At 27.8% G+C, this 27,666-nt stretch overlaps 5 protein-coding genes across 17 annotated transcripts; 4 read left to right on the top strand and 1 right to left on the bottom strand.

Moving 5' to 3' along the window:
• Positions 1–38: 38 nt before the first annotated feature.
• On the top strand, positions 39–14,182 carry LOC126919925 (guanine nucleotide exchange factor DBS-like). 9 transcript variants are annotated; one of them, XM_050729619.1, is made up of 18 exons: positions 1,028–1,385; positions 1,481–1,831; positions 5,888–5,983; positions 6,067–6,181; positions 6,265–6,355; positions 6,990–7,220; positions 7,282–7,541; positions 7,625–7,859; positions 8,385–8,420; positions 8,883–9,077; positions 9,141–9,317; positions 9,383–9,568; positions 9,638–9,973; positions 10,063–10,380; positions 10,457–10,654; positions 10,735–10,943; positions 11,016–11,214; positions 11,310–14,182. In XM_050729619.1, exons 2-18 carry the CDS (start codon positions 1,759–1,761, stop codon positions 11,535–11,537), a joined length of 3,183 nt encoding a protein of 1,060 aa, XP_050585576.1. In that variant the 5' UTR covers positions 1,028–1,385; positions 1,481–1,758; the 3' UTR covers positions 11,538–14,182. The 9 variants fall into 9 exon arrangements, with proteins under 9 accessions (XP_050585574.1, XP_050585575.1, XP_050585573.1 ...); XM_050729617.1 differs by lacking the exons at positions 1,028–1,385; positions 1,481–1,831 and adding an exon at positions 39–457; XM_050729620.1 differs by lacking the exon at positions 1,028–1,385 and having other exon boundaries at positions 1,423–1,831.
• LOC126919948 (uncharacterized) lies at positions 1,838–4,596 on the top strand. Its single transcript, XM_050729723.1, has 3 exons — positions 1,838–2,666; positions 3,061–3,265; positions 3,448–4,596. Exons 2-3 carry the CDS (start codon positions 3,110–3,112, stop codon positions 4,456–4,458), a joined length of 1,167 nt encoding a protein of 388 aa, XP_050585680.1. The 5' UTR covers positions 1,838–2,666; positions 3,061–3,109; the 3' UTR covers positions 4,459–4,596.
• Positions 14,183–14,866: 684 nt separating the features above from the next.
• On the top strand, positions 14,867–17,264 carry LOC126920545 (adenylate kinase). The gene is made up of 4 exons (XM_050731114.1): positions 14,867–15,175; positions 15,265–15,501; positions 15,658–15,825; positions 15,907–17,264. Exons 1-4 carry the CDS (start codon positions 15,059–15,061, stop codon positions 16,141–16,143), a joined length of 759 nt encoding a protein of 252 aa, XP_050587071.1. The 5' UTR covers positions 14,867–15,058; the 3' UTR covers positions 16,144–17,264.
• Positions 17,265–17,391: 127 nt separating this feature from the next.
• On the top strand, positions 17,392–23,874 carry LOC126920536 (cullin-4B). Of its 3 annotated transcripts, none has more exons than XM_050731082.1 (11): positions 17,392–17,890; positions 18,671–19,034; positions 19,116–19,304; positions 19,391–19,537; positions 19,607–19,793; positions 19,863–20,055; positions 20,136–20,437; positions 20,544–20,774; positions 20,881–21,159; positions 21,241–21,393; positions 21,469–23,874. In XM_050731082.1, exons 1-11 carry the CDS (start codon positions 17,587–17,589, stop codon positions 21,562–21,564), a joined length of 2,445 nt encoding a protein of 814 aa, XP_050587039.1. In that variant the 5' UTR covers positions 17,392–17,586; the 3' UTR covers positions 21,565–23,874. The 3 variants fall into 3 exon arrangements, with proteins under 3 accessions (XP_050587039.1, XP_050587040.1, XP_050587041.1); XM_050731083.1 differs by having other exon boundaries at positions 17,748–18,330; XM_050731084.1 differs by having other exon boundaries at positions 17,748–18,143.
• LOC126920537 (mitochondrial intermediate peptidase) lies at positions 23,875–27,548 on the bottom strand. Of its 3 annotated transcripts, none has more exons than XM_050731087.1 (11): positions 27,390–27,548; positions 26,829–27,072; positions 26,473–26,735; positions 26,187–26,373; positions 26,031–26,110; positions 25,758–25,946; positions 25,523–25,664; positions 25,107–25,445; positions 24,799–25,020; positions 24,484–24,714; positions 23,875–24,400 (listed from the first exon to the last, which is right to left on the bottom strand). In XM_050731087.1, exons 2-11 carry the CDS (start codon positions 26,964–26,966, stop codon positions 24,107–24,109), a joined length of 2,085 nt encoding a protein of 694 aa, XP_050587044.1. In that variant the 5' UTR covers positions 26,967–27,072; positions 27,390–27,548; the 3' UTR covers positions 23,875–24,106. The 3 variants fall into 3 exon arrangements, with proteins under 3 accessions (XP_050587044.1, XP_050587045.1, XP_050587043.1); XM_050731088.1 differs by having other exon boundaries at positions 23,875–24,413; positions 27,370–27,530; XM_050731086.1 differs by having other exon boundaries at positions 27,370–27,526.
• Positions 27,549–27,666: the final 118 nt, after the last annotated feature.

Here is a 27,666-nt window from a genome sequence, read left to right on the forward strand (position 1 = left end):
CAGTAACCGATGCGTCGTTTCAGTTCCGGGCGTTCCTCGACGACAAACAAACATGCTTCGTGTAGCGGGAGGAGATACAATAGTCGACAAAATTCTAGCGATTTGTTCGCTTGTGCGTTCTAATTCTTCTAATCTAATGGTGTAGATAGTTTGACACCGTAAAATGTAGCTCGAACACCTTAGACCAAATTTATCGTCGCGGTTGAAAAACCGCTCACCCATGAGATCAACTTCCATTCCCATCTCCAGCACGTTGACGTTCACTGAGGAGTGGCGCGCAAAAAGATGGCCAGCTCGCCGACCAGCATCGAAAATCAAATAGACAGTTTTTTGGAACAGTTCAAACGCAGTGCCTCCCGCGCAATGGAAGAGTCTCATAGGTCCAGTTATAATGCTTGTAGCAGTAGTATCAGTCATAGTCGAAGTGGAAACCTGGATCTCGAAATCTTGGAAGCTGGTAAGTTTTTGAGAATTTTGTATAATTTCAGTATAATTTATTGTCTTGTCAGGTTCAAATTTTAGTTATTTTTCACTACTCTTTCTGTTACTTCCTCCACTGTATGCACTTGCTTTCAATTCTGCACTGTTTTCGATTGATTTTTTGGGCGTTCCTTGCATATTTTGATACATTTGCTTTCTAATAATATTCTTAGTTTGAATACATTTAAACTTAATGTTTCATAGTTTCATTATTGTCTTTTGTTAAATTATGTTATAATTGTAAGTTTGTATAGTAAGTCTTATCTTAAGTTTAGTATGTTATGTATTGTTTTAATTTTTGTCATAAATGCGTTAAATGTATGAAATTTTTTTTTAATGGTGGATAATCATTTTTATTTACTTATCTTGCATGATATAAATTAAAAATTATAGTATATTTAAAGAGCAGACGTTTTATACGTTATTTGGTTTAATTATTATACGTCAAAACTTTCATTATGATTATATTGTACAATGAAGGAATTATTGCATACATACGCATTCATATTATTTATTTCTTATAACATAAATGCTGCAATTGAAAAGATATGTTAAAAACCTATCACGCGACCCTTTTATAATCCAACGTATTTTCAATTCAATGATAAAGTAATAACATAGTAGAATTATATAGAATTTTAGTTTAATCCACGTTTAATCAGACACTTTTGACTGACACGCTGCAAGTCACGTGCAGTTACCCCACTTTAGGAATCGAGTCTTTCGTGATTGGTTGTTTCGTCTTGTCTTTACTTCTACTGTGGAACATTATGGCGTCGCATATTCTGTTAGGTTACGATAGAGGTCGTCGTCCGTTGTAGGTGTTTTATGGTGAAAAGTCATAAAACTGCAGGATTACAAGTTGCGAGATGCATTCAATAAAGTTTTAAAAGCACAGAATCAATGTAATCATCTTTATCTTATAATTAGAATTTTTACATCAATATATTATATATTATTAACAGATTTACTAATTAATTCGTTTTATTCTTGGATAAAGTGATCGCGTTGCAGTTATTTCGAGGCATTGGGTGCGTAAGACTAATTGGAAATATAGACTATAATATCCAAGCGGAAAATAAAAATCGACTATAATGAAATTTCGTCAAATTAATGCACACGAAAAAATTAGAATATTTCATATATATCAGTAATAGAGTAGACTTGTAATATTGACGATAAATCAAATTGTTGCGTGAAGTGTTGATTTTATCAATAATATCGTGTGATATTTTGTAACACGTAAAAACGATTATTTAGTGAAGTAAAAAACACAGTATGATTCTTCGACGAAAGTCAACACACGGCTGCAACTGCCCCTGTCATCAACACTGCTCAACGAAATGTGCAGGTTTGAATCAGACACTTTATTCTACTACTTCCTAAATTAATTTAATGCATAAAAATGTCACTAAAAGAAATATTGCAAAAATTCGAAGTACAAACGATCTGCGCGATAATTATATTTTCTTTTTATAATTTTATTCGAACTATAAACAGATTATTGATTTATGAGACAACCCGATTTGTTTACATGTTAGCGATAGTCATATTACATAAACACAAGATCAATATTATAATTATAAATTTCTAATACAATTTAATAGACAACTTGCTATGAATATTTGTCATTTCACATCTCAAATTCATATTACAATGAATATATGGATATGTTCTTACATATGTATATGTATATACGTAATACGTTTTAAAATTTCTTTTTTCATTATTCGAATATGTATATTTAAATATATCGTGACTTAATGATTCTTATGAAAATCGAATCCAAATTTAAGTAAATTTGGAACAACGTTTCTTAAATAATATATGACATAACCATTTATTAAAAAAATTAGCAGAATTATAGATTTTTGTTTGTTCATCAAAGATAAAAAGAATTTAAACAAATGTTGATTATTTGAAACTATTTTGACAACTTTAGCAATTTATACGAATATAACATGGAAATTATTCCATTTATACGGGATTAGCACTGTTATCCCCTCCACGAAATATTAAGAACTAGATTCGCCATATCATTAAACGTAGTGCTTTATAATGTTACCCGGTATTATTAAAATTTGCGAAAAATTAATACCGTGACAGCATACATTTCAAATGTGGTATTTTTTAAAAGATATTTATAATTGACTGTGAAAATAATTGCGAGGTCAAATTAAAAAAAGGTAAGTAAAATTTGACTTGCCACATACCCATAAAGATGGAAAGCCATTATGTGTAGTGATTCTCAACCTTGTCGATGTCGGATGTAGTTTTTTAAATAAAAGTCAAAATAATAAATCCGTCTCTTTGTTTTGTCATTTATGTTATTCGTTATAATTTTCTTTATCATTTACTTTATAATTTCTGATTTATTTTTTACTAAATAAATTCAAACAAATTTTATAATTGACATGAACATATAACTGACATTAATCAGCTGATCACTTTTTTAGAATCTTTCTATTCGAAATTTTTATTATAAAGTATTTTTTAAACAGACAATACTTGATTTCTATCATCGATTTTTTTTTATTTTCGTTTGTATAATTTTATCATTGAAATATTACTGTTTACCAGAATATATAAAGAGTTAAAAGATACCTCATTGTATAATATTAAGTGGAATATGGATACTAATTTATGTGAAAAAAATGAGATTGAAATGCAACCAGATATTGTAACATTGCAAGATACTTTACGTAATAAAAATCAAAAGGTAGAAGTATCCACTTGTCAATGTATGGTTAATGATGAGTTGACATATACACAAATAAGAGAAAAGGTAAGTAGACATATGTGTTAAATTCGATATAAAAAAGAATATTTTTATGGTAGTATGTATCAATATCAATTAATCATCATATCTTTTAATTTTATATCAGCATAATGTTAAGACATGACGTTATCTGTTAATGATCTATTAATAGCATTTTCCATAATATATAAAAAACTTTTGTATTACAGAAAATACATATGGATGCAACAAGTAGTACCTTCAAGCCAAAGAAAAACATAACAAAAATGAAAGTGAAGAAATATAAAAATGAAGGAGAATCAAGTTATGAATCCACAAAGTTAGAAGATAGTCTAACTCAAGTGTTACAAAGATTTAAAAGAGGATGTGAATGTCAGGATGATCAGTGCTTTAAAGGTTTAAATCCTGAAACGGTGTATCGTCATAGATTGAATATTGCAGAATTAACAAAAGCTGAACATGATATGTATTTAATGGGTGTTACCATGGCCTGTTTGACCAATCCATATGAAACGGTACGACATACAGAGCGACGTAGATTACGTGCACAATATGTATATCAGGGTAGAAGAGTATGTTTGGATGCTTTTTTATACCTAGAAAACTGTACACATTATCAAATAAAACGAATTAGGAAACACTTAATGACCCATGGTGTTACCCCACGAGTTCATGGAAATCATGGAAAAATTCCTCACAATACGTTTTCCTTAGATATTTATAAAATTGCTACAGAATTCTTAAAAAATTTTATTGAATTGCAAGAAACAAAACAAAAGACGAAAGTTGCAAAAAATGCACAATTGCATCTTCCATCAAACATTACACGCAAAGTAGTGTACAATTCATATATACAGTATTGTAGAAAAATGTCTCCTGATATAAAAATAATGGGGTATTCAACATTTAGAAGATTTATGAAAGTTCAATTCCCACAAGTAAAATTTTCTAAGTTAGAATTCATGATCAAAAATCAGAATATACAGAATCAAGGATGTAGTAAAACTGACTTGGAGAAAAAAGATGCAATTGATGATGGAACATCCAAATCAGCAGATCTGATAACAGAAGGCAATGCCATATTACCTTTATTAATTGCTAGCCAAACAGGACAAAGTGATACTTATTTTTTAACACCAATTAGCAAACTACAAGATGGCGTGAGTTATCAGATAACTACAAGTGGACTTCTAGTCAATAAATCAGCATTACCTGTCTAAAATAGATGATGTTAAAAAATAAAAAGTCTCTTACATTTAATATCTAAATACAATTAAAAAGATAATATATTTGAAAATATACATATAAAATAAAATAAAATTTTATAAAATGACTATATAAATTACCCAATAAAACAGGTATATTTTCTTCATATGCTTATATTATTATAATTAAAAAATATGCCTGAGGTAGATTGAGTGTTCAAGAAATAATACATTAACGGTCTTTTTATTAATTCATAAAAATCCGCTCATTAGTTATTAAATATTTATTTTATTTAAACAAACAAAGGGAAGAATCATGATTTGATGTGTGGTTGTGTCATATTGATTTATAATCTGTAAACCAAGTATGTATATATAATTAATATAATTTTATATATATATATAATTATATATATAATTATATATATAATTATACACATATATATAATATTTTAGATAATAAATAATTTGTATTTTTTCAATTTATGGTTTTTTTCTTATTATATCCTATCTGCATAGTTGTGGAACAATCACATATTACAAATAAGAGTAATACAAAAATGTAATTATCCTAAGTATGCTCTATCAGGGCTGAATTCTAATATATAAATCAAAAGGGTAGAGAATCAGTAATCAGTTTATAAAAATATTAACATTACATATATTAAACTATTAATATTATATAAAATTTGAAAACGGTATATTAAAATTAGACATTTTAAAAAATTGCAAAAAGGGGAAACTGTACAAGTAAATATTAAACTTTGCTATTTAAAATAGTAACATGAAAATTTAATTCATAACAAACTGTGTACCATGTATATATTTATTTTACAATATTTATTATTAATAATTTATTAATAATAATAATGCTATACTTAATAATAATTATATTAACATATTTTTTATTTTAGAAAGATTTGTTTTTTTATAGAAGTATATATATCTTTATAATTATAATAATGTCAATTTATAGTTTGAGAGCCTCTTGCTTTACAGTTATAGCTGAAATATTGTAGATACAGCAGGAAACTACTTCACTTAGTTGGAATCAGCAAGGTCATATAAGTGCACTCTGAGATCTCACTTTGACATATAGCAAATATTGCATAAGTGATTATCAATACAATTGTATATAATTTTACTAAATACTTATTTTAAATAACTATGGAGCTATGTAGTTGAAGTTATATTCATTAAAAATTATTAATACAATTTATTTACAAATTTATTGTGTAATTATATTGTATGTTCAATATTATGTAAATACACCATGAGATATATGTGTTGTAATGATGTATAAATATTTATATATTATAAAATGGAAATATAAGTACTTTGATTCATAATATTATTCAATCAGTCATAACATTATTTAATATTACATATATTGTATATATTTACATTTTAAAATATGTAATTCACTTGATTTTACATTTTTTAGAAGATGTAGAGAGCATGACAGGTGAGATTGAAAATGGAGATTTGGCAATCCGAGATGTTGCAGACCTTCTTCAATCACAGTATGCTATTATAGCAGGTGAGATAAAATTTGATTAATGTCGTTGAAGGATATATTATTTAATTATTGCATTCTTAAAATAACACGTACCACATATGTAGGAGGAAAAACTCGAGAAGGATGTCCTATAATTACTTTTCCAGATAATGGTAATTTTCATAATTTATCTGACTTGGATTACCAACGTCTCATGCTGTATCTTACTTCTGTGCCAACGTGAGATTTCAACTTTCAGTGTTATTAATATGTACAGTTACATGTTGGAAAAATCATTTAAAATAATATCTGATAATTTTTAGATTACAAGAAGCAGATCTTGGTTTCCACTTAATTATTGATAGAAGAAATGATAAATGGAACTCTGTGAAAACTGTGTTATTAAAGATCTCTGTGAGCATAACTGGTGATAACTGTTGGTACCAGCGGAAAGGGGGTGGTTCTACGCGAAAAAGGAAGTCGAAAATATAGAATAAAAATTTTTCGTTTGAGGCTTTGTTTTCGAGAAAATCGACTTTGAATTTTCGCTCGGTACGCGTGCACTTTATCACGATCGATACGTTATCACAATCGAATACGTTAGAAAGTGTTCATAGAAATTTAATTAGAAGAGCAGAAGTATGTGTTCGGCAGAATGGGCAACATTTTCAACAATTTTTGTAATAATAAACTTTATGATTACTTCATATTATTTCATTATGTATTCCTAATTTTCCGTTATGGCAAAAACAAACTTAAACTGCGATAATATCCATCGAAACAACGATCTACAGTGAGATCCGTTATAACGAGACGTGATAAAGTGCACGCATACCGAGCGAAAATTCAAAGTCGATTTTCTCGAAAACAAAGCCTCAAACGAAAAATTTTTATTCTATATTTTCGACTTCTTTTTTCGCGTAGAATCACCCCCTTTCCGCTTGTACCACCAGTTACCAACCACCCTGTATATATATATATTAAAACATACAATGATAATGTAAGGAAAAGTTTTGATAGTTCTGTTAATAATTATTTTATATTTTAGGGCTTTTTTCCTGGTTTAGTTCATGTAGCATATGTTCTGCGTCCAGCTGGATTTTTACAGAAAGCTATTTCAGAAGTATCAAACAAGCTATTTAGGGAAGATTTCAAATTTAGAGTTATATTTTTAGCAAATGTTGCTGAACTTCATGAACTTATAGATAAAGATCAGTTAACTGAACAACTGGGTGGTACCTTGCCATATTGTCATCACACTTGGATACAAAATAGAATTGTAAGTAGAATAATAAAAATAATATAAAAATAACTACTTCTCTATATTAAAAATTTTTTAGAGTTTAGAAAAATTTTCATCAATGACTCAAGACGTATCTCTTGCATTGGATTCTTTCACTCGGCGTTTAGCCGAAATTGAATTTCCTAATAATACAGTTGCAACTACATCTTTACTATCTCAACAACAAGTAGAATACAATGAATTAAAAGAAGAAATTCTTAGTGCTGCAAGACATGGTGAAGCACTATTGGATAGTGTAAGACAATTAACTGGCAAGGGAACAGCTGATAGATTAGGAAATGTTGCAGCAATAGAAAGGTAGAAGATAATTTAGTTCAACACTAATTACAACTATTTTTCTTTATTGAGAACAAGAATTAAAAGTTATTATTTGTTTTTAGATTGCTTGTTCAGTTAGAAGAAACAGAACGCACTTTTGATCTGTTTTGGACACATCATAGTTCTCGTTTGAGACACTGCTTAGCATTAAGACAATTTGAAGCTGACTTTAGAGAGTTACAAGCAATATTAGATCAACATCTAAAAACTATAGAAGAAATGACAGAAGTAGGAGAAACTCAAGCAAGGGTTGAGCAGTTAGTTTGTGACACATCAGCATTTCAAAGAATATGTAGAGTATGTACCTTTATTTATACATATATACATGCATATTTTTATTACATATTAAACAAACATATATTCTAATCTGTGCAAAACAACAAAAGTACACAAGCAATAAAATAAAGCTAATCTGTCTAAATAAATATATTTACAAATCTGGGACAATAATATTTAAAAATACTTCTATATAAAATAATTGTTTATATCACTTTCAACTCTATATAACTAATAAAATTATATGATGAAAGGAAAACAAATATTAATATTAATATCAATATTTTAAGTTTGAGAATGTTCACAATGCACTTAAGGCAGCAAGGTATAATATTCAAACCAGTATTATAAAGCATTTATTTTAATACATTTATTTTAGATATTTAAAAATTGCGATATGTATATAAATTAATATCCACTACAAAATTGTTAAAAAATTTTAATGAAAATTCTGGTTTGAATAATATTTATATGTAGATACACATACATATAATGCACATCATGCACAAATGTTATTTTGCATCGCTTTCCTCATTTTGTCGATAGTCCTATTTGTTGCATACCATGTGGATTTGGGTCTTGGTAAGCAATCCACTCAACAGAATACATATATTTTGTGATAGATTTACATATTTAAATACGACGATAATAATTATTTCAATTTTTTAATTCTATTTACTGTATCTTGAAATACAATAAAATAATTATTAAGTATAACAATTTATGGGTTTATGAATTAAATCCCTATCAAACGTTTAGTTACATCAAATGTATACTCACGCATATTTGAAGCTTAAAAATTACTTATCAAAAACGAAAAAAATAGGGATTTAATTCATGCCTTATACTGGCATGATGGACTTTGAGAATGAATGTCATTATTATTTCTCACTTTACACTGCACGTAAGATAGTATTTTTCTTTTAATACTTTTTTTAGACAAAACAGTGACAATTGATGAAAACATTTGATGACTGTTTGTAGTTTTCTTATTAATGTTATTTTCATATTTTTAAACATGAATAAAATTACATACATTTATAGGGAGATATAGAACGAGCAGAGGAGGTGATATCTGCTGGTCAACAACTATTATCTGGGAGGCATCAATGTCCTACAGATGTTGTAGAACCAAAATGCGTGGAACTACAAAGGATTTGTACTATTCTAAGTCAAAGATTAGAAAGACGATTACATATGTTAACTAAATGTAGGGAACTCATGGAACGTATAGATAAGGTAATTATTTATATTTAAAATTATCTGAAACGATGTCTATTTCTAAATATATATACATAATAGGCAAACACATGGTGTACACGTGGTATAGAATTACTTGCCTCACAAAACAATACGACTCCACCTGATCAAGCACTTCAAGAATTACAAGAATTAATAGAAGCTGCTGAAGAATTTCACCATCCCAGATGTATTTTTCAAGACTCTGTAATGCCTGAAACTAAGGCTCTTATTACTCAAGTATGTATATTCTGTAAATAAAATTATATTTATAAAATTATTGTGCTTATAAAATAAATTGTTAGGTTTTGCAAAGAATAGAAGATGTGTCTTTGATGTGTGATAAAAGAATAATGACACTAAAACAGCAATTAATTAAACCAACAAGACCAGTTCAAACTGTAACACCTGAACCAGTTAAACCATTGCAATCACTGCCTCAAATTGTTAAACCTGGAAGAATTCTTAAAAAAGCTAACACTATGCCCAAGGTAAATTGTTATTTTACTTAATTTGACATATTTTCAATTATTTTTTATTTCTTAATTATATTCCTTTAGATGGAGATGAGTCCTATAGAAGGGGAATCTTCATCTCCAGAAAGTGAATCTAAAGACACAGAAGCTTTACGTTTAAAACGTGGACATGTTTTAGCAGAACTAGTTGAAACTGAACGAATTTATGTTGCTGAGTTAGGTACTATAATTAAAGGATACAAAATGGAATTAATAAATGAGGCAATGGCTCATTTAGTACCAGCAGCATTAGTCGGCAAAGGAGATATTTTATTTGGAAATTTAGAAGATATATACATTTTTCACGGAGAAACATTTTTAAAAGATTTAGAAAATTGTATTTCAAATACCGAACTTGTCGCATTATGTTTTGTACAAAGGGTAAATATCTATACATATACGCAATTTTAATCAATTAATACAAAATTAAAGTACATATTTTTTAATATAAGATGCATTTATCTTTTTAGCGCGAAATGTTCTTCAGATTATATAGTTATTATTGTCAAAACATTCCGAGATCTGAAAAATTACGAGAACAGATACAAAATGAACCACAGTTTCTTGCAGCTTGTCAACAAAAGCTTGGTCACAAATTACACCTTGCTGCATACCTTCTAAAGCCTGTTCAACGTATAACAAAATACCAATTGTTGTTGAAAGATCTTTTAAAATATAGTGACGAACCATCGTGTTGTACTGAATTACAAGAAGCATTAGATTGTATGCTTGTTGTATTAAAATGCGTTAATGACAGCATGCATCAGACTGCAATTACTGGATTTGGTGTAGGCATAATATTATTTAAAAATAATTGTTTATGCCATTTAATGATGTAATGCCAAAAATGCATATCCTTTTTAGGGTGATCTAAATGCACAAGGTGAACTCTTATTGCAAGGTTCTTTCAGTGTATGGAGTAGCAGTAAACGAGAACGGCTTCTCAGGTTAAAACCATCACAGCGACATATATTCTTATACGAAAAGGCATTTATATTTTGTAAACATAGTAAACCACAAGCTCATAATAAAGCTACATACCATTTCAAAAGATATCTAAAGGTAATTTTTAATATCTATTTCATATTTTTTATTCACTTTATTTATATTATATCTAAAAAGCATAATCTTATTTTTTATAGATGTCACAAATTGGATTAACAGAATCGGTAAAAGGTGATGCAAGACGTTTCGAAATTTGGCTACAAGGTCGAGCTGAAGTGCATACTATACAAGCATCTACAGTTGATGTCAAACAGTCTTGGGTGCGTCAAATTAAAGGCGTTTTAATGTCTCAGTTGGCTGAGCTTAAAGGGAAACAAAATTCTGCACTTGGAAAAACCAATCACAAGTATATATTATTATTTATAGGACACATTAAAAACTTTAATGATTATAATAATTTTGCACAAAATATTTGTAGACCTTTGCGGCAAACGATTTCATGGGAAGCTCAAGGCAGCGTTTCAGGATCGTTAAGAACTCTTTCAGTTGATGGTAGCAGTGTTATATCACATATTACAGATATTTCGCAGTCAACTGAAGATGATATTGCATGGAGTTCAGAAAACAGTAATACTGATGACGAAGATGCTTTCAGCGAAAATCCTGGTCCTGCTCCTGTAAGTTTCATTTCAAATAGTATAATTAAATAGTTAGATGCCTATAGTTTAAATAGTTAGAAAGCTAATATGCTATAAATTTTGTATTTAATTAGGGTGGAAGATATGTAGCATTAGCTGATTATTGTGCAGTTGGTCAATCAGAAGTTACAATGCGTGAGGGAGACAATCTAGAACTTCTTAAAGTCGGATGTGCTGGTTGGTGGTTTGTAAAATTAATAAGTACTGGAATAGAAGGATGGGCACCAGCAGCTTACTTGGAACCAATGAATCGGAAGAGTTCACGTAGCTCACAATCAGTCAACAGCCAAGAAACTATATGAAACAGGCGTCTAACACACTAGATTTTCCTAGTGTGTTAGATTCATGCATGCATTCAAAGAATATCACTTGTTGAAGTATAAAATTAACAATCATATATTGGCAGATTTTATAATGCATACAAAGATATAGACAAGAATTCAGAAATTTTGCATAATATATATACAATATAACGAAACTTATTTCAGACCGTATGATATAGCAATATATGCTTGATCTATATGATTAATCTGTGAATAATTAGAGCCACATATAACTTTTGAAATGGAAAATTAGATGAGGAGAATCTAAGATATTGACCTAATTAGTTAATCCTTCATAAAAAGGTATAAATAACGAGAAACCAGGGAATGAAAAAATGCATAAACTTTTTTACTACATAAAGTATATTACGAAAGAATTTGTTGGTGGAAGCGCTTTACGCAAGCAAATAAAATTTGCATTTACTACAGAAAAATAATATTAACTAGATTTATTCTTACAAAAAGAATAATATTTATAGAATTGTATAAAACGTATTTGGATAGCGGATTAAAAAATTTATGCACGCACATATGCATATTTACATATACATATAATACAGTTATAGTAAAGTAAATTATACGGATTTGTATTTAACTTTGCATTTTCTAATATTGCAAAGAAAATAACTACAATGAAATGCAATCATTTCAATCACACAGTTACTACTTCCATAAAAGTTATATAAAATTACAATTTATGAAATTTATCTATACTTGTGACCTGTATAATATTTAACTATATGCAAATATTCCAAAGTTCATATTAGATTTGGAATATTTTTATTTTTTGTAATCTATTAGCAATGCTCGTAACATTTTTTAAATAACAAAGCTTGTGTATAGTTACAAAAAGAAATCAAATATATCTGTGTTATATTCATAAAATATTTTTCAGTAAAATTATGTAATAAAATTATTATTTACATATTTATTATAATAGTATTATATTATCATCAATATAGTTTATTTATTTTTACAAATAATTTAATAGAATATAGTTTTCGAAACTGAAAAACGAATTTAGAATATTTGCAAATTATTCAAAAGTGATTATGAAGTCTTTAAAATTATAACGAGTGTACGAGTATTTATTTAATGCTTCTGCGATTGAATTATAAGAATTTGGCAGAAGTACTTTGTTGAAACATTAGTATAGGTAAAATAGAGAATATACTGTTAATAAGTCTTTGTGACCAAACAGCTTGATATTAGTACTATTTTAGTACGTAAAAAATAGCTTATTTAAAATATTTAATGAAAAAGAAATGAACGATTATAGAGTATTAAGTAACATGTACACAAGTTCTCAAGAGCATGAAAATTAACACCAAGCATTGTGCAATATATAATATAATACTGTAATAAACTTTAGAAAAATATTCCAGTAAAAAAGCAATTCCAATTTTTGCAGAATTGATAATTCATCAATTTCTTAAATATTTAATGATAATGGAATAGGTATAATATAATTTGTACTGAAAATTTATATGGATATAGAAAAACTAAATAAGAAATTGTTATGAATTAATATCTTTCTTTTATAGCTAAATGTGCAATTATTACTTTCTTTTTATGATTGGGATCATGATTTACATTGCTTGGAAAATGTTAATTAACTGTAATTTATATGTTATTTATATATAACAAAATTCTATTGTGATTATAAGATATATAGATATATATATTGAGTACAAATAATTTATTTTAGTAGTATGGCTATTATTGAAATAAATTCGTGTTATAATATATGGATATCATAATAAATATGATATTTAAATAATTTGAAAATAAGATTAATAGTTATATTGTTAATGTTTTATTAATAGAAAATGTTGATTTTAGACCAAAGAAAATTGTGCATCTTTTCTTGGGAAAGCAAGGCAATGAAAACATTATTAATTTATAATCGTTAACTATTAATTTTTAATTTATTTTTTATCATTCTCACCCACCTTTACGCCGTCCTAATATTAACTAGTTATAGGATTCAATAATTCATCAAGTAAATTATTTTATTTGATGTTTAACGTTTGATTTATTTCTTTTGCATTTAAAAAAAACGTAAGATTTTATGTATATTCAAATATAGCAACATTGTGATAATAAAATTTGAATGTGGTAAATAGTTATGGAAATGATTTTAAATCTGATTAATTATTCTGCTTGCAAAAAATAACTACAAATTTTAACTTTTTGTGTGTTTTTTTATTGGATTTTTGTGTTCCAATGTGTACTTAATATAAGAAAACAAACAAATATTTAGGTTATCAGAATTTTTGTAGATAATATTACATTAATACATAGACAATAATTATATGTGGAATGTGGAATGGTTCTATTATGAATGCATGTGGATGTAATAATAATTTTTGAAACAAATAAAGCAATGTTATTATTGTATTTGTTTTTAGAAAAGAAAACTGGACGATTTTACAGAAACGAAAATATTTCAATACAATATATTAATAGAAGTAGGCTATAATTATTAGGAATATTATTAGAGATGTTAGTTTTGTTTACAAAATTGAGATCTAAGTTAATTTAAAAAACAAATATCAATCCTGATTGAAGTATTGTCTATAAACTTCTAATAAAGGGTACTTTTTATTGTTCCTTTCCGGTAATTTTAATATAATTTATTTTTACACGAGATTAACTTAAATATTAATACTTCATCAATGTATAATATAATTAAGCATTGAAAAATAAGCTTGCCGTACAAAAATTTTATTAAAAGAGAATTTAGGTAATAGTTTTTTGTTGAAACAATGAAGTTCTGATCGTAGTTAAATTAATATTAATTGTAATAATAACGATGCTGTTATTATGTTTAAATTGACAGCCATAAAAGTCATAGTTTTTAATAAGTAATTAAAATTCGAGACTAGGTTAAAACTAGTGTATTTAATATTGTATTTTGTTTAATGTATTGTCTGTGTGTTTATTAAAACAATATAATAAGATAAAAACATATATGAATTCCAAAAATAATTTACCCACGTAAGTTTATACTTAAGTTTATTAAACCTATAGCTTTATTTTCTAATTTTACAATAGAAATGTATAAATATACATACTTTAAATATGGCTATATATATAAAATACTATCGTATACTTTTTCAGATTTGTATTCTTTAGTAAATGTTGTGGGGATTATTAAGACTCTCTATCCATTAATGAACACGATTAAAATTAATTTTAAAATGTTTGAAATCGAAATTCAAATTTAAATTTGCGACACAATCGATTTAATTTGATTTAAATCGATATTAATTTGAATTTAGAACGATAGATGAGGTAAGTGTTGTATATATATATACGTAGTACAAAGAACGAATCATTGCGCTACATTATTTTGGAAGAATCGGAGGAATTGATGGTGCATATTTGTTGGGCACGTTGTGTATAACAGTGATTTCTATTCTTGATAGTAATCTTTAATATAATCGTTTTCGTAAATTTCTGAAAATTTTATTAAGAGAGTTAGTAATAGCAAAAAAATGGCTCCGCGTGCAGAAGCAGTGCCAAAGGAAATTTCAGAAGTTTCAAAAGATGTACCGAGTAGAGGAATTAATGCAGTTTTATTAGGACCACCTGGTTGCGGTAAAGGTACACAGGTGAAATTAATTTTTTTTACGCAAATTTGAATGTAATATTTTTAAAACATTAATGCGAATTATTTAATCGAATACTGATTGTATTTTAGGCACCGCTATTGAAAGAACGATACTGTGTATGTCATCTATCTACAGGTGACATGCTTCGAGCAGAAATTAATTCTGGATCCGCTATTGGAACAGAAATTAAAAAAGTAATGGATGATGGTAAATTAGTCAGTGATGATCTTGTAGTTAATATGATTGATAGTAATCTAGATAAACCTGAATGTAAACGTGGTTTTTTGTTGGATGGTTTTCCTAGAAGTGTACCACAAGCTGAAAAAGTAAGCTTGATATCTTCATAGTGATATCTTAATGGACTGAAGTTAATAACAATTTGTTTTTATTCAACTTGAGAAGATTATCGATAACCTTGAAATGTCATTGAGGTAAGATTTTGATATTTTTTATTAAAATTCATTTCTTTTCTATTACAACAGCTTGATGAAATGTTAAAGAAGAGACAAACCAAGTTAGATGCTGTGATAGAGTTTGGAATTGATGATAATTTGTTGATAAAAAGAATCACAGGTCGTTTAATACATCCTGCAAGTGGCAGATCGTACCATGAAGAATTTTCTCCTCCTAAAGAGCATATGAAAGATGATGTAACTAATAATGATTATTTTTATTAAATTACAACTTACATATGAAATTAGGAAATATATTAAACAATATCTTGTTAATAGATTACTGGAGAGCCATTAATTAAAAGATCTGATGATAATGCAGAAGCATTGAAGAAACGATTAGCAACATATCACACACAAACTCAACCTTTGATTGATTATTATACTTTACAAGGGGTTCATTATTATGTTAATGCAGCTCAATCTCCTAAAAACGTTTTTAAAGACATTGACCACATTTTCCTAAAAACAACTAAAGAAGAGAAAAAAAAAGGTTTCTTCAGTTGGCTCTTTTAAAATGTTGAATAAAGAAATATACCTCGTTTTTCTCTTGTAAACTAAGGGCAATATGTAGTTAATTGAAAAAAGCTTTAGTATCAAAATGACTTTTAACTGAAGTTAGTAATCTAGGTATATGATTTCCCATTTACAAATCATTTACGCTACTTATAGTCAGTACAGTGTGTATTTTTTGAACAACTAATATAGAGTACATTGAATGAAACATTAAACAGAAGAAGAGAAAATAAAAGTGCATACTGCATTGGTTAAATTGCAAATATTGTATATGTTTTAAAAAGAACTATTACAAGCTAATAAGTCAAATGCACACATTTTAATAATAGAACAAGTTTGATATGATACTTTGATATGTAAAACCATTTAAGTGCATAAGAGAATAACGTATGTATATATAATGGAAGACATGATTTACTTACTTAAATACTGTTAGAGTATATTTTCATTTATTTCTACTGTATTTCTTTGAGACATACATTTCGTAAAACTTGTAACATTCTCTGCATAAAATATATATATATCATTCCTCAGACTTTTTATAATCAAAGATTATGTTTTAGAACTTTTTTTAGTACAAAAGAAAAGATCTATTCAACAATTAAGATATTTAAATATAAATGATGTAAATATAAATAACACAAAATTTTTAAAGAAATTTACTTGAATGTGATTTCTTATGTAAGATTTTAATAAGAGTATAATTTTTAACATGAATGATAAAAAAAACACTACATTTTAAAATATTAAACAGTTTTAATGAAATGTTTCATTTATATATATATATATATATAAAATTATGCGTATAAATTTTATACGCACAAATGTTTTTATATATTTCGAGTAGAGGCATTTTATTTAAATAAAAAAATATATGAACAGAAAGTAACAAATTTTAAGATACATTATTAATGCACTGGAAACATAAAGATGCCTATGTATTCTTACAATTAGATATGGGTAACTTTCCAAGATGGCTATAAAATTAGATGTAATGTATATTTTGAAAGCCTATTTTCCGTATAATTCAAAGTAACTCAAATATATATATTAGTACACTATTCCCACCTTAAGAAATGAATGTATATCTGAATATAGAATAAAATTTCTAATATACTGAAGTATTTGATGTGATTTCTTTCGAAAAAAATGTAAAATGTAACTTTATACAATAAAATGTATATGAAAAAGTATAAAGGAAATTGTAACAGTTAAAAATGCGCGGTAAGCGAATGGAGAGCGCCGCGTAAATGTATCGCGCATGTGCACAGATTGCCAATTGTTCGTGAGTTTCGTCAGAAGCAGGGTTTGGGACGGGATAAATAAGTTTTTCCGCTTGTCGAACAGAGGGATAAAGAGTAGAGAGGGAGAATTCTTTCAGTTTCTCAGTGGAAAACTGTGTTTTCCGTGTGCTGAGGGCCGGTGGCCGAGTGATGCACGCATATGTCTAGGCTCGGGGGGACTCAGGTTCTAGCCACAGCACAGGTGAAGAGGACGGCCGCTGATCACGCAGCGGTGTTAAACTTTGGTGCTGCAAAACGCAGCAAGCTGTCCGCCGTTGCGGTCACGGAGATCAACGAAATTGAAAACATGACGGATACGGCTGCAACCACGACTGATACTCAAAAAAGGGCCAATTTCTCGGCTTTAACCGTTGGGAATCCAAACGGCGTCAACAAGATTTCACCAAGTTTGGCAAGCGCGAAACCTGGTACAGCTAGAAAGCTCGTCATCAAAAACTTCAAAAGTAAGCAAGACCATGGGACATCCTAACCTCAAAATCAGCTGCTACCATTTGTGAAGATTCGTGGTGTAATTTATGGTTGGCAATATGCCTTCGTGAATTGCGACATTATTTTTAATACGACATTAGTACTTTTGTGACACTCTTTCAGCCCACGTTACGTAGCCGAGACCAAATTAGTCATAAATGCGATTAATAAAACTAAACTGACATAACCTAACTTGACATCATGAAAAACCGAAATGGATAAACGTTTGTAAGGCGTGTTATTTGTTTTTTTATGCGTTTACTAGAAGTTTCAGATTACCAATGGTTGTGTAATTAATTAGAAATATCAGCGCATATATTTGCGTCTTTAATTTTATAGATTATTATAGATGACTAATTAAAAACAATTATGAACAGAATATTTGAACAATGACAGAGTAGTGAAATATCAGAATGTAATTATAATCTTATTTTTATTTCTCGGCTTTTTTATTTTTTCTTCCTTTAAAATAAAATATTTCTAAGGAAGATCAATGTGTGATGATTATAAAAAATATATTAAATTAATAATTAAACATTTGTACTGTATTAATTTCACTATATGTGTGATTAACTGGATATAAGATTTGTAACATATATGTTAATTTTATTACAGAATTTCATTAAATTTTATCAAAGAAAATTACATATATATGAATTATTGTATATTAGTAATGTATATATGTATATATAACAATATTTTTAAGAACAATATTTGTATATAAAGATACTTTAAAAATTGTACATTTTATGTAGATAAACCAAAATTGCCTGAAAATTATCAAGAGCAAACATGGGAGAAGTTGCAAGAAGCTGTAATTGCAATCCAGACCAGCAAAAGTATTCGTTATTCATTAGAAGAGCTTTATCAGGCAGTTGAAAATATGTGTAATCATAAGATGGCATCTACATTATATACAAAGCTAACAAGGTTAACAGAAGCTCATGTACAAGCAAATATAGAACAGTTTTTAGCAGAATCAATGGACAGGCATATATTCTTAAAAAAAATGAATGAATGTTGGCAATCACATTGCAGACAAATGATTATGATTAGAAGTATTTTTCTATATTTGGATAGAACATATGTATTACAAAATCCAAGTATTTTATCTATTTGGTATGTTCACAAATTTTTTGAATATTAAAAATGATTAGAAACATTCTTTATACACATTACTTAATATTTCTGTTGTTTTAGGGATATGGGTTTACATTTGTTTAGAGTGTATATTGTTCTGAATAACTTAGTTCAAACACGTACAGTGGAAGGATTACTTATGCTTATTGAAAAAGAGCGTCAAGGTGATACAGTGGATAGAACACTTCTTAAGTCTTTATTAAGAATGCTATCAGATCTACAAATCTACCAAGATGCTTTTGAAACTAAGTATGAATTTCTGTTTAATATCAAAACAAATTGAAATAATATGTATGCTATATTTTTCATTATTCATTATATTTTGATTTTTATAGATTTTTGGTTGCTACTGAAAGATTATATGCTGCTGAAGGTCAACGACTGATGAATGAACACGATGTTCCTGAGTACTTAGCACACGTAGACAAACGGCTTCAAGAGGAAAACGAACGTTTGTTACATTACCTCGATGCATCTACAAAGTAAGTATTTACTTTTAATGTATTGATATTTGATATTGTAACTATGATATCATTGTTCATTTGTTATAGGTGGTCTTTGATACACACAGTGGAAAAGCAGTTATTATCTGAACATATTACCAGCATTTTACAAAAAGGATTAAGTGGTTTGCTGGATGAAAATAGAATTAATGATTTATCTTTACTTTATAATTTATATAGTCGAGTGAAAAACGGCCTTGTAGAACTTTGTCTAAATTTTAATTCTTATATTAAGGTATTTTACGAATTTTTAAATGTTATTCTATGCAAATTGAGTAGATACACTTTTTGTTTTTGTTCACAGAAAAAAGGTAAAACCATAGTTATAGATCCAGAGAAAGATAAAACTATGGTTCAGGAACTCTTAGATTTCAAAGATAAAATGGACAATATAGTTAATACATGTTTTCATAAGAATGAAAAATTTGCAAATAGTTTAAAAGAAGCTTTTGAAGCCTTTATTAACCAACGTGCGAACAAACCTGCTGAATTAATAGGTATATAGCTTCCTTAATGAAATAATAGCATTTATTGTTTGTGTTACCTATCGTTAATTAATTTATTTCTGTACCTACAGCGAAATTTGTTGATTGCAAGTTAAGGGCGGGTAATAAAGAAGCGACAGAAGAAGAATTAGAAAGATTATTAGATAAAATCATGGTATTGTTCAGATTTATTCATGGAAAAGATGTATTCGAGGCATTCTATAAAAAAGATTTGGCTAAACGTTTGTTAGTTGGTAAATCAGCTTCTGTTGATGCTGAAAAATCCATGTTATCTAAATTGAAACAAGAATGTGGTGGTGGCTTTACCAGTAAATTGGAAGGGATGTTTAAAGATATGGAACTTAGTAAAGATATTAATATTGCTTTTAAACAGGTAAGTATTATATTTATATTCAGTTATATATTGTCAACTTAAAATGCATATTGAGTATGTATTGCGTATATATTAATTAATTGTGCAATTTTATACTGCGGATTAGTATGCAGGAAATTTGCAAAGCGAATTGTCTGCTAGTAATTTGGATTTAACTGTTTCAATACTTACAATGGGTTATTGGCCAACATATCCTGTAATGGAAGTAACATTACCCCCAGAAATGGTTCAGTATCAAGATGTATTTAATAAATTCTATTTGGGAAAACATAGCGGTAGAAAATTACAATGGCAACCTACCTTGGGGCATTGTGTATTAAAAGCTTGGTTTAATCAGGTATTGTTTATGTATTGTAATAAATGTTTATTACATAGTTACATTAAATAGTATATATTAAATAATGTATATTCCATAAAAACATTTTACTTAAATGTCAAAACAGGGTAATAAGGAACTCCAAGTTTCGTTGTTTCAAGCATTGGTGTTAATCTTATTTAATGATGCTGATAACTTGTCTTTGGAAGATATAAAAGCAGCAACAAATATAGAAGATGGTGAACTTAGGAGAACTCTACAATCCTTAGCTTGTGGGAAAGCCAGAGTGTTACAAAAAAATCCAAGAGGAAGAGACGTTGCAGATAATGATAGATTTGTTTTTAATGCAGACTTTACAAATAAATTATTCAGAATTAAGATAAATCAAATTCAAATGAAAGAAACGGTATAGAATAGTTCTTTAATTACTTTTTTTGTGTAATGTAAATTTCAACAATAAATTGCTTACTTATTTATCCTTCTTCAGAACGAGGAACAAAAAGCTACAGAGGAAAGAGTCTATCAAGATAGACAATATCAGATAGATGCAGCTATTGTTAGAATTATGAAAATGAGAAAAACACTTTCGCACAATCTGTTGATTAGTGAACTATACAATCAGCTCAAGTTTCCTGTAAAGGTATATCATTAACTCATAGAATGATATATTCCAAATATCTGTGTATGTTTAATTATGTGTGAAAATTGTTTTCAGCCTGCAGATTTGAAGAAAAGAATTGAATCTCTCATAGATAGGGATTACATGGAACGAGATAAAGATAATGCAAACGAGTATAATTACGTTGCATAACCTGAACCAAATGCCAAAGTCATTTTAGGCTGGGTGGTCACTGTGTTTCATAGCAAAAAACCAATTTGTTTTGGTGTTTGCCTATTGTGAATGTGACATATTAAATAAGGAAAAAATGGAAAACTTAAAACTGATTGAATGTTGGTACAATGTTGCATCATGTGGTCAGTTGATAAAAAAATTTAGAGTGGACTCTATTAATTTGGTTTTTATAGTGCGTAATGAATACTGGACAATTAAGATCCTCTTTCAACTAGTGCTTTACCATTGTTATTCTTCTTTTGTTTCTGGATTCCGCTAAAAAAGGACCATGTGCAAAAAAATATCTTAAATGATACAGCATTTAAAAAATATATCAACCGTTTTATATGCAGAACAATTTTTAACAGCATACGGATTTAAGAAAATAACATAATAAGAATATTCTAAGAATTAAAAATACGATGGTCGAAAGTGAATAAAAATGCGTAATTTATAGCAAATGAAAGATATAATGTACTGTGGAATGTCGAACGTACTGGTCATTGAAATAATTTTAAACAAGTGGGAAATACATTATAAAATAAAGGTTCGTGTATTGAATAAAAAATACTTCATTATAGAATTTTAGAAATGTCGAAAAGAAAGACATAAAACACTACAGTATGTGCATATTGAAAAAATGAACGCCAAAATGTTTAAAGAAATCTTATTAAGGACATACTATTATGAATTTCTATAACAAATTTTTGTACATTACCTTATAATACAGAGTTTATAAGTAAGGGAAAAATGCATAATTTGTACAAATGATGTCCATTTTTGTCAAAACAATAGTAAAGCAATATGTATGTGTAAATTTATAATAAAAGTTTGATAATAATATGAAATACTCTGCAAGCATAGTACATGTTTTATTTATAAAGTGCATATTACTAGAATTGATATTTTTAAATACAATCTTTTCTGTGCCAATAGATAATTTTTCCTGTTTTGAATAATATAAAAAGGAAGCAGTAAAAAGTGTTTCATATTATTATAAAATAATAAATGCTCTGCCATTAACTTTACAATTTTCACCATAAAGTTATGATAACTATTTCGACAAGAATACAATAATATGATAGTTAATTACTTTTTACATATCTTTTGAGTTAAGTGTAGCTTGATAAAAATACAAGTTTATAAAAATGTATGTCTCCTATCTTTATATAAAAATTGAAAATTAATGTGATACTAATTTTTTATGACTAGTTGCCAACTTGCTTTACACATACTGTGATGTTCAAGTTAATTAAAAACATGCAATTTCTGAATTTTATTTAAAATTTACATATTTCAATACTATGTTGTATTATACTTTATAACTATGCTCTATGAAGAGTATTAAAAAACTTAAAAATATATGCTGTCCTCCTAATAACTTATATGATTTTCAATATAAGCTTCATTATTATGTAAATTAATTATTATTATTCTTTAGTAACTCTGTATTACAAGGTTATTTCACAAATGCTTGTTAAAGAAATAATTTATAATTCATGTAAATGCTGTGCAAAATAAAATTTCTAGGAAGATAAAATATAAATGAAATTACTGTAACTATACATATATTAAATCGAATACAGAATTTCTTACTGTCTCTTTTAGTGTAATCTGAAAACGGAGACAGATTATTGTAAAAAAAAAAGGTCCAGTGCTTTTTTGTGAATACAAATATCTAATTATATTCCATGAATTATATAAGAAAACACTTCCAGAAAAAAAGTAAACAGAATTTCGTAATGTAGAGATCGATTGAAGAAGAAATATTAATACTATCAATAAGATTTGAATCATCCAGTGGCTTGTTCAGTCGTTTTACGTCGATGTAATTACGAAATAGCTTATTAATGGAATTTTGTATAAACATGAAAAAGAATGTTAATGAATCTTTAGCTAATTTTAATGGAAGTCCTGATGGAGAGTTTTAATATAAATTAAAATCATCTCAAACGCAGTACATGGTAAACTCATACTAGAAGTCATTTTAAGAAATAGAGAAAAAAAATTATTGTTATATTAGAATTTTATTTTATTCAATATTTTTTAACAATATCCTAAAAGGCTTTTTTTACCATTTAAAGCAAAATTATCAACGATTGTTTTGAAATTGAACAATATTAAACAATAAATTGTATAAATATTGAATGTTCTTATAAATTACCTTATACTGCGTTTCTCTGTATTACGTTGAAAAACTTATTTTTGTGTAATCGTACGTAGATTTATCAAGATTGTAAATAGGGTAAGATTCCATACTTGTAATAAAATAAAAGAAAAAAACTCAAATTATGTTTTTTTGTATGATACATTGATTATTTACATTTTATTTACAAGATAACATATCATATAATAAAATTATTTATGTTTTTAGAATTATGATCGAAATATTTATTTTAAGTGTATCATACTTCATAAGCATTTTATTACAAAGTCTTATTTTACTTTTATAAAAATAGTTTATAAATATTTTATATTTTTGAAAAGATACCATTCTAAATGTTATTTTCGAACAGCCTTCTTATCCTCTTAATTTTTCTACATGCTCCATTTTTGTGTCGATTTCGAAAAGCAAAGATTTTGCGAAGTTACTAGCACTAGCTTCCTTATTCAAGAAGTCAGATACTAATTTAGAAGGCGGTTTTCCACCTCCATGTACTAAGCATTCCTTTCGATATCGATCGCCTGCCGTTCGATTGAAGGGATCTGCTTGAAAGTATGTTTGCCATATCCAAGAAGCAATTGCTCGAGATACTAAATAGGAATAATATTTCGCACCATATCCAACTAGATGAGAAAATCTTAATTGCCATGCCTGTAAATAAAACCTTCAATTTATAACATAAATAAATGAATATCCTTTTATTATAGAAATTAAAAATGGCAAAAAATACGTACTGTATTTTCAACATAAGGAAGTTCATAGTATTTACCCTGTATTTTTTTTAAAATTTCGGTTGATGGCTTTTCTAATTGGGAACTGTGATAAACTTGATCTAACATGCTATAATATACTTGATTTTGTAATTCAGAAGCACAAAATATGTTCTTTGAGGCATATAATTTATCTAATAATGTTATTGGTATTTGTTCCAAAGTTTGGAAGTGTTTAGCAAACGTGGATACAACCTAATAGATATCATAATACATATCAAATGATTAAAAAAATAAAATTCATTTAATAATTATTTAAGTTGCAGGAATATAACTTACTCTTGGATCACTTGCAAAATATTCCATTAAAACACTTGGAACCTCTGCAAAATCTGTGCTGCATCTGGTTCCAGTTACATGTTGGTATTTTGTTCTACCTAGCATAGAATGTAATGCGTGGCCCATTTCATGGAATAAATTTTCCACAGAGGCAGGAGTAAGTAAACATGGTTTTGACCATGTTGGAACTGGCAATGATAACATTAATACTACTATCGGATTCTGAAATTAAATGTTTAAATAGTGATTAAAATTTTGTTAAATTAATATTTTATATTTTATATATTTCTTATTCGTTTAAGCTATACTTGATAAGATCCATCTGGTAGTTGCCTTCCACCTCTAATGGTAAAGTGACAGTCTTGATTAGGTTTCCCTTCTCTTTCAAAGAAATCACAGTATATATAACCCAAAACCTCCTCATTTTCGTCTATTACAGCAATTTTATGTACATTGCTTGCCCAAACTTCACCAGATAAAACTGGTATATACTCCAATCGAATGCCATACAATGCTTGTATTAATATGTTAATGCCATCCATGCAAGCACCAAGTGAAAAATATGGAGCAAATTCAGTAATGGACATATTCAACCAAGTTCTTTTTGCTTTTGTTGTGAAATATGCTGTATCCCACGGCATTATTTTCTACACACGAAAAATAAAAATGTATAAAAATAGAAGATAGTGTAATCTATTTTCATAATTTAATAAATTTGGTAAACCTGTTTTACAGGTGATTCAGCGTCTTTCATCTTTTGCATCTCATTAAAATCTTGCATTGCTCTAAGTTTTAGATTATTATTTAAAATATTAAGGAATTCATATATTACTTCGGGTCTTTCTACAGTACTTCCTTTAACAGCTCTATAAATTATTCACTTTTAATACATAACAAATATAGCTAATGTTAGCTAGTTTTAATTAATTTCATTTGTATCAACAAATGTTTGAAACTACCGGTGAGCATAGGATGGGAAACCACATAGTTTAGCCAAAATGTGTCTGGAGTTCAAAAGTTCTTGTAGAAGATATTCTTGTTCTTCATCAGGATATAGAAATATACGATATGCCGTTTCTCTAACAAGATTATTAGGAGAATCTACATAAAGTCCTTGAACATGTATTTTATTATCTTTCTGTGTGAAACTGTGAAACATTTAAAAAAATCTTCAAATCTCATATGAAAGAAATACGTTGTTATTTTCGAAATTATTTAATTGCAATACTTACTATTGCCTTACATTAAGTGGAACAAAATTGGCATCTACTGCTCTTGGATTACTAGTACCTGCCATAAACTTCTGGCCTACCTATGTTCAAAAAATTTCAATCATAATAAAAAGTTTACAAACATAATGTAATACAATGTAATATTATAATACGTACTTGTAACGTATAATAATTCAACTGTACAACTTTTTCTCTTATAGACTCTGGTAAATGAATAGCACATAATTCAAAATCAGACAAGAATAATGTTGCAACATGTTTATCCACCAGAGATGTTTCTCGAGTATCTCCATTGTACACAACATGTTTTAATGCATTATACAATTCACGATGAGTATTTAACCTGAAAAATTTTGAAGTAATTTTCATATTATTTGAAGATAGTGTTTAAAAATAATATAAATATTGATTGATTATATAGTCTTTACAAAAAGGTAATTACTTCTCTACAATACCACTAACAAATAGACAAGTATTCTCTGCAGCTGTAACAAACTGCTTTTCTGGATGTGCAACTCTAATGAACTCTGCTAAATCTGCAACTTTGCATAATGTATCAGACATATCGTCAAAAATTTCCACCATTTTTCGTTTTCTATTTTGACTTAAAGATTCTGTTATAAGTGCATCTGTTTGAGATATTGCTTGGTCTTTTAAAATATTAAATCCTTCTGATGTCTTTAACTCAGATATTCCAAATAGTCCCTATATATACAATAGCAATACAGAAGAATTTTAAAACTTTTAATATATTGTTTAAAATAGTTATAGATATCATAAGAAATAAAAATTACTCACAGTTTCCTTTTTTAAGAAATCAAAACCATATTTTTCTTTACTAATGGAATTGAATGCTGTTGCTAGAGATGACCATGTATTAACATTTCTGTGTCTTTTATAATTTCTTGAAAATTGTTTTTTTAATACTTGAATCATCTTTCATAATCTACTAAATATCTTATACTGGTAGAAATTATAATGTTCATTCAAAAATAATGAAAGTTGAAACCTTCAAACAACATTCAAATAATCAATTCGCATGCTGCAATGATAAAACGTGGAATTAGGACATTTATCCAAAAAATAAAAAGCAGTATGCTAATGTAAAGAAAAATATAAAAATATAAAAAGATAACAAAAATTATTATTCAAAAATCGTTGAAACTTTGTTTCACAAATATACATATATGCCTTAGTTATTATATGTTACATATATGTAATTAGTTTGATAGTTTGACATGTTTTTATTTGTATGTATTGATAAAATGACAAAGATATTTTCAAAATTTAGAATAGGATAAGGTTACAATTAAATTTCTATTAAAGAACAATAACATACATGCAAGAGGTTATACGTACGATGATTTTATTATATTTAAAGCTACAGTCAGAGCCAGAGCCCTACCACGGTTACGTTATTTATATCATACCAAACTATAGTTATCCGAATCACTCTGAAAGTCTGAATACGCTCTAGTAACCAGTGTAACTTATATTCGTTCGTCAACGAATCAAACGCGTTATAGTCAATGGTTGTACATTATACTGCTCGCCATTGGTCGTCTAATGTCACGTCCAATGTCGGTATTCACCCGTATACGTCATTCAAATTAATTTAATTTTTTTGCCCGATTAT

This window comes from Bombus affinis, chromosome 9, assembly GCF_024516045.1.
Source record: "Bombus affinis isolate iyBomAffi1 chromosome 9, iyBomAffi1.2, whole genome shotgun sequence".
NCBI lineage: Eukaryota > Metazoa > Arthropoda > Insecta > Hymenoptera > Apidae > Bombus > Bombus affinis.

Coding starts and splice junctions, on each gene's coding strand:
- LOC126920536 (XM_050731082.1), top strand. CDS start 17,587: ATGTCTAGGCTCGGGGGGACTCAGGTTCTAGCCACAGCACAGGTGAAG. Junction 20,056..20,135: donor CAAACCTGCTGAATTAATAG/GTATATAGCTTC, acceptor CTGTACCTACAG/CGAAATTTGTTGATTGCAAG. Junction 20,775..20,880: donor TAAAAGCTTGGTTTAATCAG/GTATTGTTTATG, acceptor ATGTCAAAACAG/GGTAATAAGGAACTCCAAGT.
- LOC126920545 (XM_050731114.1), top strand. CDS start 15,059: ATGGCTCCGCGTGCAGAAGCAGTGCCAAAGGAAATTTCAGAAGTTTCA. Junction 15,176..15,264: donor GTTGCGGTAAAGGTACACAG/GTGAAATTAATT, acceptor ATTGTATTTTAG/GCACCGCTATTGAAAGAACG. Junction 15,826..15,906: donor AAGAGCATATGAAAGATGAT/GTAACTAATAAT, acceptor TCTTGTTAATAG/ATTACTGGAGAGCCATTAAT.
- LOC126920537 (XM_050731087.1), bottom strand. CDS start 26,966: ATGATTCAAGTATTAAAAAAACAATTTTCAAGAAATTATAAAAGACAC. Junction 26,736..26,828: donor ATTTCTTAAAAAAGGAAACT/GTGAGTAATTTT, acceptor TTGTATATATAG/GGACTATTTGGAATATCTGA. Junction 26,374..26,472: donor GTTAGTGGTATTGTAGAGAA/GTAATTACCTTT, acceptor AAAATTTTTCAG/GTTAAATACTCATCGTGAAT.
- LOC126919948 (XM_050729723.1), top strand. CDS start 3,110: ATGGATACTAATTTATGTGAAAAAAATGAGATTGAAATGCAACCAGAT. Junction 3,266..3,447: donor ATACACAAATAAGAGAAAAG/GTAAGTAGACAT, acceptor TTTGTATTACAG/AAAATACATATGGATGCAAC.
- LOC126919925 (XM_050729616.1), top strand. CDS start 286: ATGGCCAGCTCGCCGACCAGCATCGAAAATCAAATAGACAGTTTTTTG. Junction 7,542..7,624: donor AATGTTGCAGCAATAGAAAG/GTAGAAGATAAT, acceptor ATTTGTTTTTAG/ATTGCTTGTTCAGTTAGAAG. Junction 7,860..8,882: donor CATTTCAAAGAATATGTAGA/GTATGTACCTTT, acceptor ATACATTTATAG/GGAGATATAGAACGAGCAGA.